We start from the raw sequence: 13,503 nt of genomic DNA on the forward strand, positions 1-13,503 counted from the left end.
ACCCAACGTTGGCCCAACACAACAACAAACGTTGGGCCAACGTCTGTTTGCTACCTGGATAAGGAAGAGAGAGGCTTAGCAAAGGGGCAGTTTGTTGATGCTTCAGTTATTATAAGGTGTGAACCCATTTCTATGATAATGAAATGGTCCGAGTGAGACAGTGGGTGAGATGGTAGGTAATGTTGAGGGTTGGTGAAACTGAAGGGTTACTTCCTTTCAATGTTTTCATGTTAAATGCTTTCAAATTTGAGTGCTTTGTTTTCCATTGAAGGGTCTGCCTGACCCCTAAAATGTGTATGAATGCAATATAGGGCTGTAAGTCAGACTTGGTCTTGGGCTCTATGCTCTGATTTGAAGATCACTTTTTGCAATAAAGACTACAGCTCGAGGAAATCCAAGTCTCTTGGTCTTCGCTATAAAGATTTACAACACAAGAGAACGCAAAAATTTTGCTAGAGAATGCAAAAGCTGTTCAAATAAAATGTCCTCTCATCCTAAATATTGTCCACTTCCATGTCTTCTATGGGCTCTGTACAAGTATGGCCAGAAATCATCACAAGCTATTTTATAAAGTAATGACTAAATAAAAAGAAGGGTTGAAAAATGTGCTGAAGAAAGAAAATAAAGAAAACATCAGACTTTTAATATCATAAAGAAAGAAACATGCAAGATGCAATTAGGATCAGATTAAGAATACCAGCATAAAATGTTTTTTTACAACTTTACCCAATGTTGTATTTTGGTTTTAATTTGGTAATGTTGCACCACAAAATAAAACCACACCCTAAATTTACAAAATTTGTAAAAATACCTAATTGGTTCATTTTCTTTATGCAGTCAAAAAACTTAAATATCACATCTGTTCACTACGAAAACAAAAACACACTAAAATGCAACATTTGTGAGCCCTTTTGTTTAGGTGTTAAAATAACGTAATCATAATGTTGTAATAAGACGTTTAAAGAACATCATGAACATACCAAAATACAACCAGTGTTGGTTTAAATGTATCTCAGCTTTATTATTAGTGTTTTGTTTTATAATGGTAGGCAGGGCTGGATTGGTAATCAGGCATACCGGGCATTTTCTTGGTGGGGCGACATACATTTAAACCAAAGTAACATAAACACCTGGCTGTATTTTGGTCATGATGTTCTTTAAAATTCTTATTTCAAGGTTTAACAGCTAAACAAAATGTCTCAGAAATGTTGCATTTTGGTCTGGTTTTGTTTTCGTAGTGAACAAATGTGATCTATGTTTTTTACTACCTAAGGAAAATCAATTAAGTACTTTACAATGTTTTTAAAACGTCCTTTTTGTTTTTACTTAGGGTGTGGTTTTTAAAACGTTTTTAAAATGTTATGCTGCAACATTACCTAATTACAATGAAATACAATGTTGTAAAAACTTTTGTGTTTGTATTTTTAATCTGATCATAATCTCTTTGTCCTACAATGTCCTATCTTTATGACTTTGAAAGCTTGATGTTTTGTCTTTATTCTTCAGCAATTATTTTCCACTACTTCTTTTCATTTAGTCATTACTTAGTTTATAAAATAGTTATTAAGGATTTCTGTACATAATTGAGACGCATACTTGTTTTGCTAAATCCATTGTAAAGCAGTGAGCGTCTTCTGTCTCCAGTACAGCAGGAGGCGCTGCAGCTCTTTAGTCCGCAGATAAACTCACTAAAGAAAGAAAGAAAGAGCGCGCGTGTGATGTGTTTGTGTATCCTCAGTGTTTTTCTCTCTTGCGTGTTTCATTGAGTCTAAACAGAGTCCTGTCTCTGTGTATTTAAGTGTTGAGACGTTGATGATGAGATGTGCTGTGCTGTAAATCAGTAGGAACTGATCTGTTCATGCTGATATATTGATGATTTTATCACAGAAATCTCTCAGCTGAAGAAAGAGGAGATTTAGCAATGAAACGAGAGGTTTGTACAGCTTAAACATCATTTACCTGAATCAGACAACATCAAATAATTTCTAATCTTACTGTCTGTGTGTGTTGTGTTGTCAGGATGTGGATTGTTGTGAATCTTCAGTGTATGTGACTGATGATGGGAGTCTGGATTCAGTGTGGATGAGCAGAGATCAGAGCCGCACACCACAGCCACTGCTGGACTCTAAACTCTCTGAAGAGAAATCCAGACACACACAGGACTCCGATCTCAGTCTGACTTTACTCTGTTATACTGAGTCAAAGCCCACAGACACTCAGGACACTACAGTGTGTGACAGTAAACAGAGCTTACAGGAGGATCAAACCTCCACAGAGTCTCTGGATTCTGTCTGTAACACTGGAGAACAGCAGCAGATCCTTCGGACCAAACTGAAGATGTGTTCAGTTAAACTCATCGACTGCACGAACCTCATGATGAAGATTAAAACTGAACCCACAGAAATCAAAACTGAACCCACAGAAATCAAAACTGAACCGACAGAAATCAAAACTGAGCCCACAGAAATCAAAACTGAACCCACAGAAATCAAAACTGAGCCCACAGAAATCAAAACTGAGCCCACAGAAATCAAAACTGAACCCACAGAAATCAAAACTGAGCCCACAGAAATCAAAACTGAACCCACAGAAATCAAAACTGAACCCACAGAAATCAAAACTGAGCCCACAGAAATCAAAACTGAGCCCACAGAAATCAAAACTGAAGCCACAGAAATCAAAACTGAACCCACAGAAATCAAAACTGAACCCACAGAAGAGGAAGATCGCACTGAGGAAGATGATGATTTTATTCCATCAGGTATGTCGTTTTTTTTTACACTTTTAACTGTCATGTGAGCACCTGTTTTGGGTTTTCAGTCACAAACTCACTAATCAAAAGACCCAAAAATGTAAATTTTAAAGGAGTTTAGGCTATATTTAATAAGCTGCTTATTGAGGAACATGCATGTTGGCTTAGTTCACCCCAAAATGAAAATTTTATCATAAATCACTTAACTCGGTGTCATCCTAAACCCCAAGTGCTTTGATTCTCTTCAGAACACATTTTTAGATATTTTTGATGAAAACCGGGAGCCCAGCAAACACAGAACGCTCCCATATGGTATTTGGCTATTTTTTTGGGAACCAAAACCTCCCTGCTAAAAATGATAGAAATCATCACAGAAATTCTATTGGATGTAATAGTTTTAATGGGATTTTTATTGGTTGTAATGGAAACTATAATGGTCTCTACTGGTATGTGTTGCGTTATGGATCATTTTGTGCCAATAAAAATGAATGCAAATTTCAAGAAACAAACAAACATGTGAAATGAGAATAAAGAAAACCCAGCAAACAATTTTTGGTTCCCAAAACGTTTTCCTAACTTTAGTTTTTGTTCTAAAATTGTTCCCCTAACGTTAGAATTTGGTTCCCATAATGTTATTTTTTAAGATTTTGTTTTTGTTAGCCAGGAAAGTTTTCTTTACAGAAACAGAACTTTATGCATAAACTTTATATTTATGTTAGTGTAACCTTACAGTAATAATTAAAATAGCATTATTTTTAGGTTACCATTAGGGTAACGTTAAACTAACCTAAAAATAATGTTCCCCTAATGTTATTCTAACATTATCATAGGATTACCGGTGTAGGTCTTTAAAAAATAATGTTTAGCACAATGCATAGGTTGCACCAGTCACTGGGTGGTGTAAAAACAAAAAAATAAACACTAAAACTAAGTCCAAACATGTTTAATGCATTAATAAATTCATTACAAATACAGATAATGCATATTTTTTCCTTACTGTAAACTATCAAACTTACAATCAACTTTTTTCTTACTTTGTTGTAAAAGCTTTAGGCTACATTAAAACACAGACCTGAGTAAAGAAATCACATTCTTGTGCTGTAATCACCAGTGGATCACAAGTGGGTGACGCTAAAGGCAGGTATAAATGATGTTTAAAATGTTTTGAGCTCGTCCACTTTCGACCACATTTAGAGGTTGTCGTCTTGACACATTAGACCGAATTGTTTTTGTGGTGTGAACACACATGTGGTCGAATGTCTTCAAACAGCCACATAAGTTCGCCTTTTCTCCCGCTATTTATCTAATCTGAGGCACTGAGCACAATATTTTAGATCTTTTCTGACTTCTAGCGCAAACACACAGTGTACAGCGCTATCTGTAGGCTTTCATTGATAAAACTAAAGCGGCTGGTCTCTGCGTCTTTCATTAGTTTCATTTTGCGAGCGTGTGAAAGTCTCGCAATTATTTCATCAATTGTGCTGAAATATCAGAGAAAGCTCTTACATATTCATGTGAACAAACACTGTGCAGCATGTTTACTTACAACACAAGCAGCGGACTCTGACATTATATTAGTTTGTGGCAATTTAAACCGGCATTACTCCCGCTCGTGTTTAAATGACAGCAGAGAAACTCGCCCACAGTCTCCACAGACAACCCCCTCACAGTATTCAGGACAGAAGCGGTCAAAAGTGGACAAAGAGACAAATTTAAATGCCAGGTGTCATTGTTGATTCAGATGTGTGAATGTTCTGTCAGAGGGTACGGTAATATGCACCTGAGAAATGATTAAAAGGTAGAGCCCGAACGATATGCATTTTTTTTTGGGCCCGATACAGATGTTAGGAAGTAAAAAAAGACCGTCCGCTATTCTTTGTGTATATCATAGTACAGTACACACATACTACAGTATTTTATAAAACAGTACTGTACATAGAATACACTACACTATATACATTAACAGAATATACTACATAAAATAAATACATTTTTTCAAATGATCACTTACAAATGTTGTGATCAAACATTTTAAATGACATGAAGATATGTAATATAGGCAGGTGTGTTTAAATGACTCACATCAGTGCACAAAACAGTAAACTTGACTTATTATGAATAACTTTAAAACACAAACAGAACAAAATATATATATATATAACTTGAATCATTAGTTTTTTAACAAGAATAACGTTATATCTGGGGCTGGGTATTGGCAAGGGCCCCCGATACGATACGTATCACGACACATGTAAGGAATAATTGACGACGGGCCATTGAATTATAAGAAAATAATGCACACCCAAGGTGCAGTGCTTTTACGCCGATACAGATATATCTGCGATATGCTCATATCGGTTGATAAAATCGGCAAAACGATAAATCGCTCTGGGGAGGGGCAGCAACAAGGGAAAGTGACTGGATGCGCTGTAGACGTAATCGCCAGCGCATCATATTAACATAAATAAGTGTGCTTATTGACACAGAGACCCTGTTCAAACTTTAAAATGTTTGAGCAGTGCCGGTCTAAGTTGCTTGAAAACATGATGTCACAAATCCATGTCGTTCTTCCACCATATTGGATTGAACAGAAAACCTTAAAAAAGATTCACAGGTCACAAATTTTGTCCAAACCTACGAAACTGGACGTTCACGATCCTTGGACCAAGCCTCACAAAAGTTACTAGAAGGATATTTGATATTCGGAAACATTTGCCCATCACAGCCCAAAAGATACCCATGACGTAGTTGCCAAACAGGAAGTAGTTCATATCTCAGCTGAAAAAGTTTGAGAAACACTGCCTTAAATCATGCATGTGACTCCAAGTGTATTTAAACAGTCATGTCTTTGAGAAATTTAAAAGGAAGCAATGACACATTTAAAAACACAGTTTGCCAGAAGACTGCGCTGTCATTTACATAATCTTCAGAGAAGAAGATAAATCTGTCAGGGTTGCAGGAAGAACCCAGATGCAGACGGAGATGGAAGGGTTAACAAAAGACTTTAATAGTGAAAACACAAGACAAAACAATAGCCCACGTGGGGGCAAAACCCATCAACAGGGGATATACACTAAACAGAGACTTTACACTAAACTTCACAAACAACTAGACAGATAAACTAGACTTGACTTCTAGACGAATACAACTGGCAAACACACACGGTACAAAATGATCCTGCACAGAACAAAGGAAACAGTGACATTAAATAAGGAAACCAAACAAGATAACAAGGAGGGAACAGGTGATGGGAATTAACTAATGATTAACAATAAGCAGGAGAACGAGGGGGCGGGGACAAGAGACAAGACACCGGAGCACACAACCTAAACCACAGGCTATGAGCTACCACACCAAACATGGGTACTGCCACGATCCTGCCACATGAACTATGAATCACTATGACAGGAAGGCAGGACCATGACAGTACTCCCCCCTTAAAGGGACGCCACCGGGCGTTCCTCCAGGGGGCTGTGGCTGCGCAGACTCTGGCTGTGGCTGCGCAGACTCGGGCTGTGGCTGCGCAGACTCGGGCTGTGGCTGCGCAGACTCGGGCTGTGGCTGCGCAGACTCGGGCTGTGGCTGCGCTGGCTGTGGCTGCGCTGGCTGTGGCTGCGCTGGCTGTGGCTGCGCTGGCTGTGGCTGCGCAGGCTGTGGCTGCGCAGACGCAGGCTGTGGCTGCACCATCCCATGAGACAGCTCAAACCCGACGGCAGCCAATCCAAGAAACGGACGGATCCAGGCAACAGCCCACCTGAAAACCGGATCGGGCATGGCGGTGGCTCTCCAGAGCTCAGCAAAGAGTGCTGAGCGTTCTTGGTCCGTTAGCCAGGATGGAACAGGACCCACTTCAATGGGCAGCAGAGCCAAAACAGGAGATGCTGAGGTTGGAACCAACTCCGTCGCTGGGTTCAGGGTTGGCAGGAAGAACCCAGATGCAGACGGAGATGAAGAACACTTAAGACTTTATTTGTACAATAAAACAGAAAACAAAACCCACGAGGGGGCAAAACAACATAAACAAGATACTAAACAGGGGAAGTGAACACTAAACAAGACTAGACTATAACTACACTTAACAGGGTACACTTAACAATAAACTTGACAAAACACTTGATATATATAAAACACTAAACTAGACTTGACTTTCGGACAGAGTACTCACAGGTATTTGGAACACAATGCACAAGCACAGGACAATGAATACAAGAGGATTAAATAGGGGAACAAATCAAGAGGGGAACAGGTGATATAAATCAAACAATAATGAGGAGGATGACAAGGGAGCGGGGTAAAAGAGACAAGACACTGGGAACACGTGGTCCAGTAAATCAATACTAAGACCACGTGAACCCACACAAAACATGGGTCTGTCATGATTCTGCCACAAGACTAGATTAAATAAAGGACAAGATGGCAGAACCATGACAGAATCCCCCCCTAAAGGAGCGGCTTCCAGACGCTCCCCAGGGGAACACTAGACACGGGACAAGACAGACTGACAGACAGACAGACACCAAGAAAACATGACAAATAACATCAATGGGAGACAAGAATACAATACAAGAGGGTTGGGGTGACATAATAAAAACAACAAACAAGGGAGGGGGGGCGGAGGCACAACAGTGTTCACAAAAGGAAGTCCAGGTAGGGTGGAGCTGGGTGGGCAAGGAGTCTTGGGTTCAGGGGTAGTGGAGGGCTTAGGACGAGGAGTCCGGGCAGGCTTGGTGGGGTGCATGGAGGCAACAGGCTTGGTGGGGGATGCAGACTTGGTAAGGGGTACATACGGAGGCACGGCAGGGTTCCAGGGCGTGGTAGGGGTAGATGAGGGAGCAGAAGGGGACGAGCCAGGACTCACAGGGTAGGGGAGAGAGTTCAGGGAGGACATGGAGACAGTAACAGGGGAACAGGCAGACAAACTGGATGACAGTGCAGGGGAGAAAGCAACTGAAGCAGCCGGTGAGACGGGGGGCGCTGCGGCCGGCAGCGAAGACGAGACAGGAACAGAGACAGGGGGCGCTGCGTCCGGCAGCGGAGACGAGACAGTGACAGGGGGCGCTGCGTCCGGCAGCGGAGACGAGACAGAGACAGTGACAGGGGGCGCTGCGTCCGGCAGCGCAGACGAGACGGGGACCGTGACAGTGACAGGGGGCGCTGCGTCCGGCAGCGCAGACGAGACCGGGACAGTGACAGTGACAGGGGGCGCTGCGTCCGGCAGCGCAGACAAGACGGGAACCGTGACAGGGGGCGCTGCGTCCGGCAGCGCAGACGAGACCGGGACAGTGACAGTGACAGGGGGCGCTGCGTCCGGCAGCGCAGACGAGACCGGGACCGTGACAGGGGGCGCTGCGTCCGGCAGCGCAGACGAGACCGGGACAGTGACAGTGACAGGGGGCGCTGCGTCCGGCAGCGCAGACAAGACGGGAACCGTGACAGGGGGCGCTGCGTCCGGCAGCGCAGACAAGACGGGAACCGTGACAGGGGGCGCTGCGTCCGGCAGCGCAGACGAGACCGGGACAGTGACAGTGACAGGGGGCGCTGCGTCCGGCAGCGCAGACGAGACCGGGACCGTGACAGGGGGCGCTGCGTCCGGCAGCGCAGACGAGACCGGGACAGTGACAGTGACAGGGGGCGCTGCGTCCGGCAGCGCAGACAAGACGGGAACCGTGACAGGGGGCGCTGCGTCCGGCAGCGCAGACGGCAGGGGCTGCAGCGGAGGCTGCGCAGACGGCAGGGGCTGCAGCGGAGGCTGCGCAGACGGCAGGGGCTGCAGCGGAGGCTGCGCAGACGGCAGGGGCTGCAGCGGAGGCTGCGCAGACGGCAGGGGCTGCAGCGACTGTGAGGTCAACCCCCTTCTCCTCCTCTTCCTTCTCGGGCGTGGTGCAGATGCGGTGGCAGGTGAGGTAAGGACAGTGGTGGGAGTAGCAGGCTCCGAAGAGGACCCCTCGGACGGCGACTCCCACGAAACCCTCCTCTCACGTTTACCACGAAGGTCAGGGGGCTGGACAGAGCTGGCAGGAACTGGAGTGGTGATCGCTGGGTCCTCCAGCGCCAGAACTCCCACGGTGAGACCCTCCGGGATGGCAGACAAAGGGATGGGACCAGCGGTTCTGGCTGGCTCCCTCCTAGAATTGACCCCGGGTCCAAACAGGAGAGGATCGTACCAGGTGGGACCCGGTTCAAGTACCACAGAATAACTGCGTCCTCTCCTCGCACAGCGCCGGTACATCCAGTCTGCTGGGTTCTTAACTGGCTTGTGCATTCTGTTATGGTGATGAGTGATGAACCCAAATGTAGACCGAGATGAAGAACACTTAAGACTTTATTTGTACAATAAAACAGAAAACAAAACCCACGAGGGGGCAAAACAACATAAACAAGATACTAAACAGGGGAAGTGAACACTAAACAAGACTAGACTATAACTACACTTAACAGGGTACACTTAACAATAAACTTGACAAAACACTTGATATATATAAAACACTAAACTAGACTTGACTTTCGGACAGAGTACTCACAGGTATTTGGAACACAATGCACAAGCACAGGACAATGAATACAAGAGGATTAAATAGGGGAACAAATCAAGAGGGGAACAGGTGATATAAATCAAACAATAATGAGGAGGATGACAAGGGAGCGGGGTAAAAGAGACAAGACACTGGGAACACGTGGTCCAGTAAATCAATACTAAGACCACGTGAACCCACACAAAACATGGGTCTGTCATGATTCTGCCACAAGACTAGATTAAATAAAGGACAAGATGGCAGAACCATGACAAAATCTATATATCTAAATCTTATGCTTAGCTACTGTTAAACGGGAACACAATATATTGCATTATGCTGTCAATCACTGAGTGAAATCTTTTCTTTTATCATACATTTCAGAGAAACAGTTGTTACAAGCCTGTATAAATTTCTGTGTGTGTGTGTGTCAGAAATGCTTTCATGTATTGAAACCAAACTTTGTACATGAACTTGGGACTCCAATATGAGGATGCACAAGATAAAAACATTCTAAAATTTCACAAATCGCGTTAGTGACCGCACCAGAGCAAGCACACTTTTGCAGTTCCTCCGGAAATGCATTTTCTAGTTATATTTAAATTTACCAGTTGCGCCAGTGCGACCTTCAATAAAACGTAGTCGCATAGGCAGGAAACGTTTTATGCAACTAAGTTTTATTAAAGGTCGCACTGGCGTAACTGGGAAATTTAAATATAACTAGAAAATGCAATTTTTTTTACTTTACTTTTTTTGTTTTTTACTCTTCGTCTGGAGCCCTACCCATTATTCAAACATTGTAAACAATACTAAAACAGCCTGTACAAATGCGCAAATTACTTACCAGCGTATTCTGTGTCTGTACGCTGACCACTTTGTCAGTAGGAGACGTCAGCAGCAAGTGCCATAGTCTGGTCATGAACGCACACTGAACAACCAAGGAGGAGAAACAATTTAATAAAATCATTTATATTGTTTTCTTTAAGCACAAAAGTGTTTTCGTCGCCTTATCATAATATTATTATTGAACGACTGATATGGCACATGGACCTTTTTGGTAATGTCCTTCATTATTTTCTGGGGGAAAAGAATTGTGAAACTAACTGAAGTCAATGGGACAAACAGAAGAGACTCAGTTTTCATCAAAAATATCTAAAAAATTGTTGTAAAGACAATTTGAGCACTTGGGGGTTTAGAACAACACGGGTATAAGTGAATTATGAAACGGTTCAACCCGGCGCTCAGGTAGAATATATTTGTGATAGGTGCTCTCGTGGTAGGGAAAAATCCAAAGACAAAAAACACAAGTCCCAGGCACTCAATCAAAAATAACAAAAGGAGAAGGAATACATAAAAAGCCTTTACTGAGTGTGGCTTACATCTTATAAAATCCAAACGGCAACATGTTTTTGACCAGCAAGTGTTCTTCTTCAGGGCAAAGCAACACACACTGAGAATGTCAGCAATTTATAAGTTAAAACCACACCCCTCGTCAGAAGCCATTCCATGAACAAATCATACTTGAAACAATCAATTAGACCTAATGAGGAAATCAGGTGTAAAGGATTAGGAGACCAAACTCAAACAAAACACATCAAGAAATGAAAATAACCAATAAAGCAAAAATATAAGTTATCTAAAGATGAAAACAACTTAAGTAAAAAATATGAAATAATAAAGGACAAAAATTACAAAGCGTAATCATCATTAGAACATAGAAAACACATCATAAAAAACACTTAAACTCTATGTCATCATTGAGACCTGGATAATGAGGCGCATCCAACTGATGGATCCAGAATGTATCACGCTGGTTAAGTCTGCGGATCCTATCACCCCCTCTATCCAAAGGTCTAACATGCTTCAAAACCAAAAGGAATCATTCTTGTTATGCATATGTAAAAAATGTTGGGCCATCTGATAATCTGGATTACTGGTACGAATAGCATACTTATGCTCCGCCAATCGATCACGCAGATGTCACAGGTCGGAGCGGACCACCTTTAACGTGAATCACGCCCCTCCCTCAGTTTTCACACCGAGGCGAAGAGGTCCCAAAATGCCCCAATGACCAAACAGACGAGAGACAGAATAAAATAACAATCTTTATTAAATATTAAAAGGGAAAGGGGATTCTTAAAAGGTCAGTTCTGAGACTTTGGATGGCTCTGAGGTAAGTCTTCTTAGCCTGTCCTTGCTTTCTTCGTCCACACGTGAATTGGGTTAATTATCCTTGAGTTTATCTCCCTCTTCTTGGTTCTTCACAGCCTCTATCAGGACTTAGAGGGACAAAACACAGGTAACTGTACACAGGTAGGTACACTGGGCTTTGGGCGTACAGGTGCGTATTCAGGTAAGTACACTGGGCTCTGGGCTTTGGGCTTACAGGTGAGTATACAGGGAAGTACACTGGGCTCTTGGCTTTGGCGTACAGGTAAGTTTACAGGGAGATACACTGGGCTCTTGGCTTTGGGCGTACTTTAGACGTGCAGGTGAGTATACAGGGAAGTTCACTGGGCTCTTGGCTTTGGGCGTACAGGTTAGTATACAGGGAGGTATACTGAGCTCTTGGCTTTGGGCGTATAGGTGACTTACAGGGGAGTATGCTAAGCTTTAACTGAAATGGAGGCAACTCACAGACCCGTAGATAGGTGGACGTCAGGCTTTAGCTCTTCGAGGCTCAGGCGGCTGGAGAGGGACGTATATGCACACAGCGAACTTCTAGTCTTCCTCACTAGGACAGACTTCTAAGGAACACTTTGGACGTTGATTTCCAACTCGTAGTGGAACAATCCTACGACTACACAGAGCCCTTGGCTCGGACCTGCAGACTGGCAGCAGACAAACACACAGATTCCCTTCAAAAGTATAGTACTCTAGTGGACATTCAAGAAGAGATACAGCACCTCTTTGCTTCTGGCGAGGTAGGCAGAATGGAGGTACAGGTTGAGGCTGCTGCACGTTGGGCCTAGCACGCCCACAGATGGTATCACAAAGGTGGGTAGGTTGAGGTAGGGGGCCACACCATGGGATGTACTGCTCGAGTAGGCCACTCGCTTCCCTCTCCTCTCTTCCAAACAGCGGGACAAGAGATCTAGACAGGAACGGGCATCTAAAAGCACTCAACAGATGTATAATCATACAACAAGACAGCACATATACTTGTTCCACGCAGCAGCCAATTCACGTTTTCCCTCCTTTGATACTCCACACAATATTCATAGCAAATGCTTACTTCATATAGTTGCCGCACCGCCACAAGGTGGGGGAAAGGGGTTGAAGGGTCGCAGTCGGGTATATATATATAGAACACAGCCGCCCAATGTCACCACTCCACTCTTCTATGACAAGGCTCTTTCTTCAGCCTAAGGAGTGATGCCTGACAACACTGACACAGCACAACACTACAATTTCAGGTGTACACACGTCAGAAGACTCACCCTCCGCACTCCACACACTCACGGTGAATTAAGGTCAGAACTACAACGTTAGACTGGGGCTATCGTCCTGAAAAGTTGAAGGCTGGTGAAGAGGACGACCATATGAGAACGTCGGGACCACAATCTCCAAAACCCGCTCCTTCCTCTTCTCGGTCAGTTCTGGCTCACCCACCAAAATCCTTGTAACAGGTGGGGCCGCTCACACACTGATCGAACACACACAAGGGATACACTGTGGAAGGTAATCGATATGATATGGAAGAAGGTGACTTTGCAAGTGTGATGCTCTAATCCGCTGTTCATTGCACCTTTATGAACCACAATACAGCAAAGAGCTGAGGCAGATGGAGGAACAGAAGCCCGAGGAGTAGGCCGGAGCCTGGGCCCGGGAAGACGCCGCAACTGTCGGCCTCTGCTGCATAGCGAAGTTTGTTTATTTCAAAGATGTGTTTTGGCTTACGAGCACAAGCACTGAGCCAGTGCGTCTGTCTAGATATTGTGCGGTGGACGCGTGAATGGTTTGTTTATTTCAAAGACGTGTTTCGACTTACGAGCACAAACGGCTGAGCCACCGCGTCTATGGAGATATTGTGCGTTGGATGCGTTTGGGTGCAGGATGCAGGGATAAATGGACGTCTGACTAAAGTGAGTGTTTCTATTTTCTTTGTAATACTAATGTGGCATTTATGTACACACTAGCATATCTGAGCGGTGTTTTATATATCTATAATGTGATGCAAACTTTATTTAACCAGGAGAAATCATATTGAGACTATAGTCTCTTTTTCAAATGATCCCT

General features: G+C 43.6%; 1 protein-coding gene across 1 annotated transcript; it reads left to right on the forward strand.

Annotated features, from left to right (window-relative positions):
* The first annotated feature begins 1,716 nt into the window (after positions 1-1,716).
* Positions 1,717-3,596, forward strand: LOC135771647 (uncharacterized). The gene is made up of 3 exons (XM_073815477.1): positions 1,717-1,933; positions 2,020-2,761; positions 3,583-3,596. Exons 1-3 carry the CDS (start codon positions 1,922-1,924, stop codon positions 3,594-3,596), a joined length of 768 nt encoding a protein of 255 aa, XP_073671578.1. The 5' UTR covers positions 1,717-1,921.
* Positions 3,597-13,503: the final 9,907 nt, after the last annotated feature.

The sequence above is a fragment of the Paramisgurnus dabryanus genome, chromosome 8 (assembly GCF_030506205.2).
Source record: "Paramisgurnus dabryanus chromosome 8, PD_genome_1.1, whole genome shotgun sequence".
Lineage (NCBI taxonomy): Eukaryota > Metazoa > Chordata > Actinopteri > Cypriniformes > Cobitidae > Paramisgurnus > Paramisgurnus dabryanus.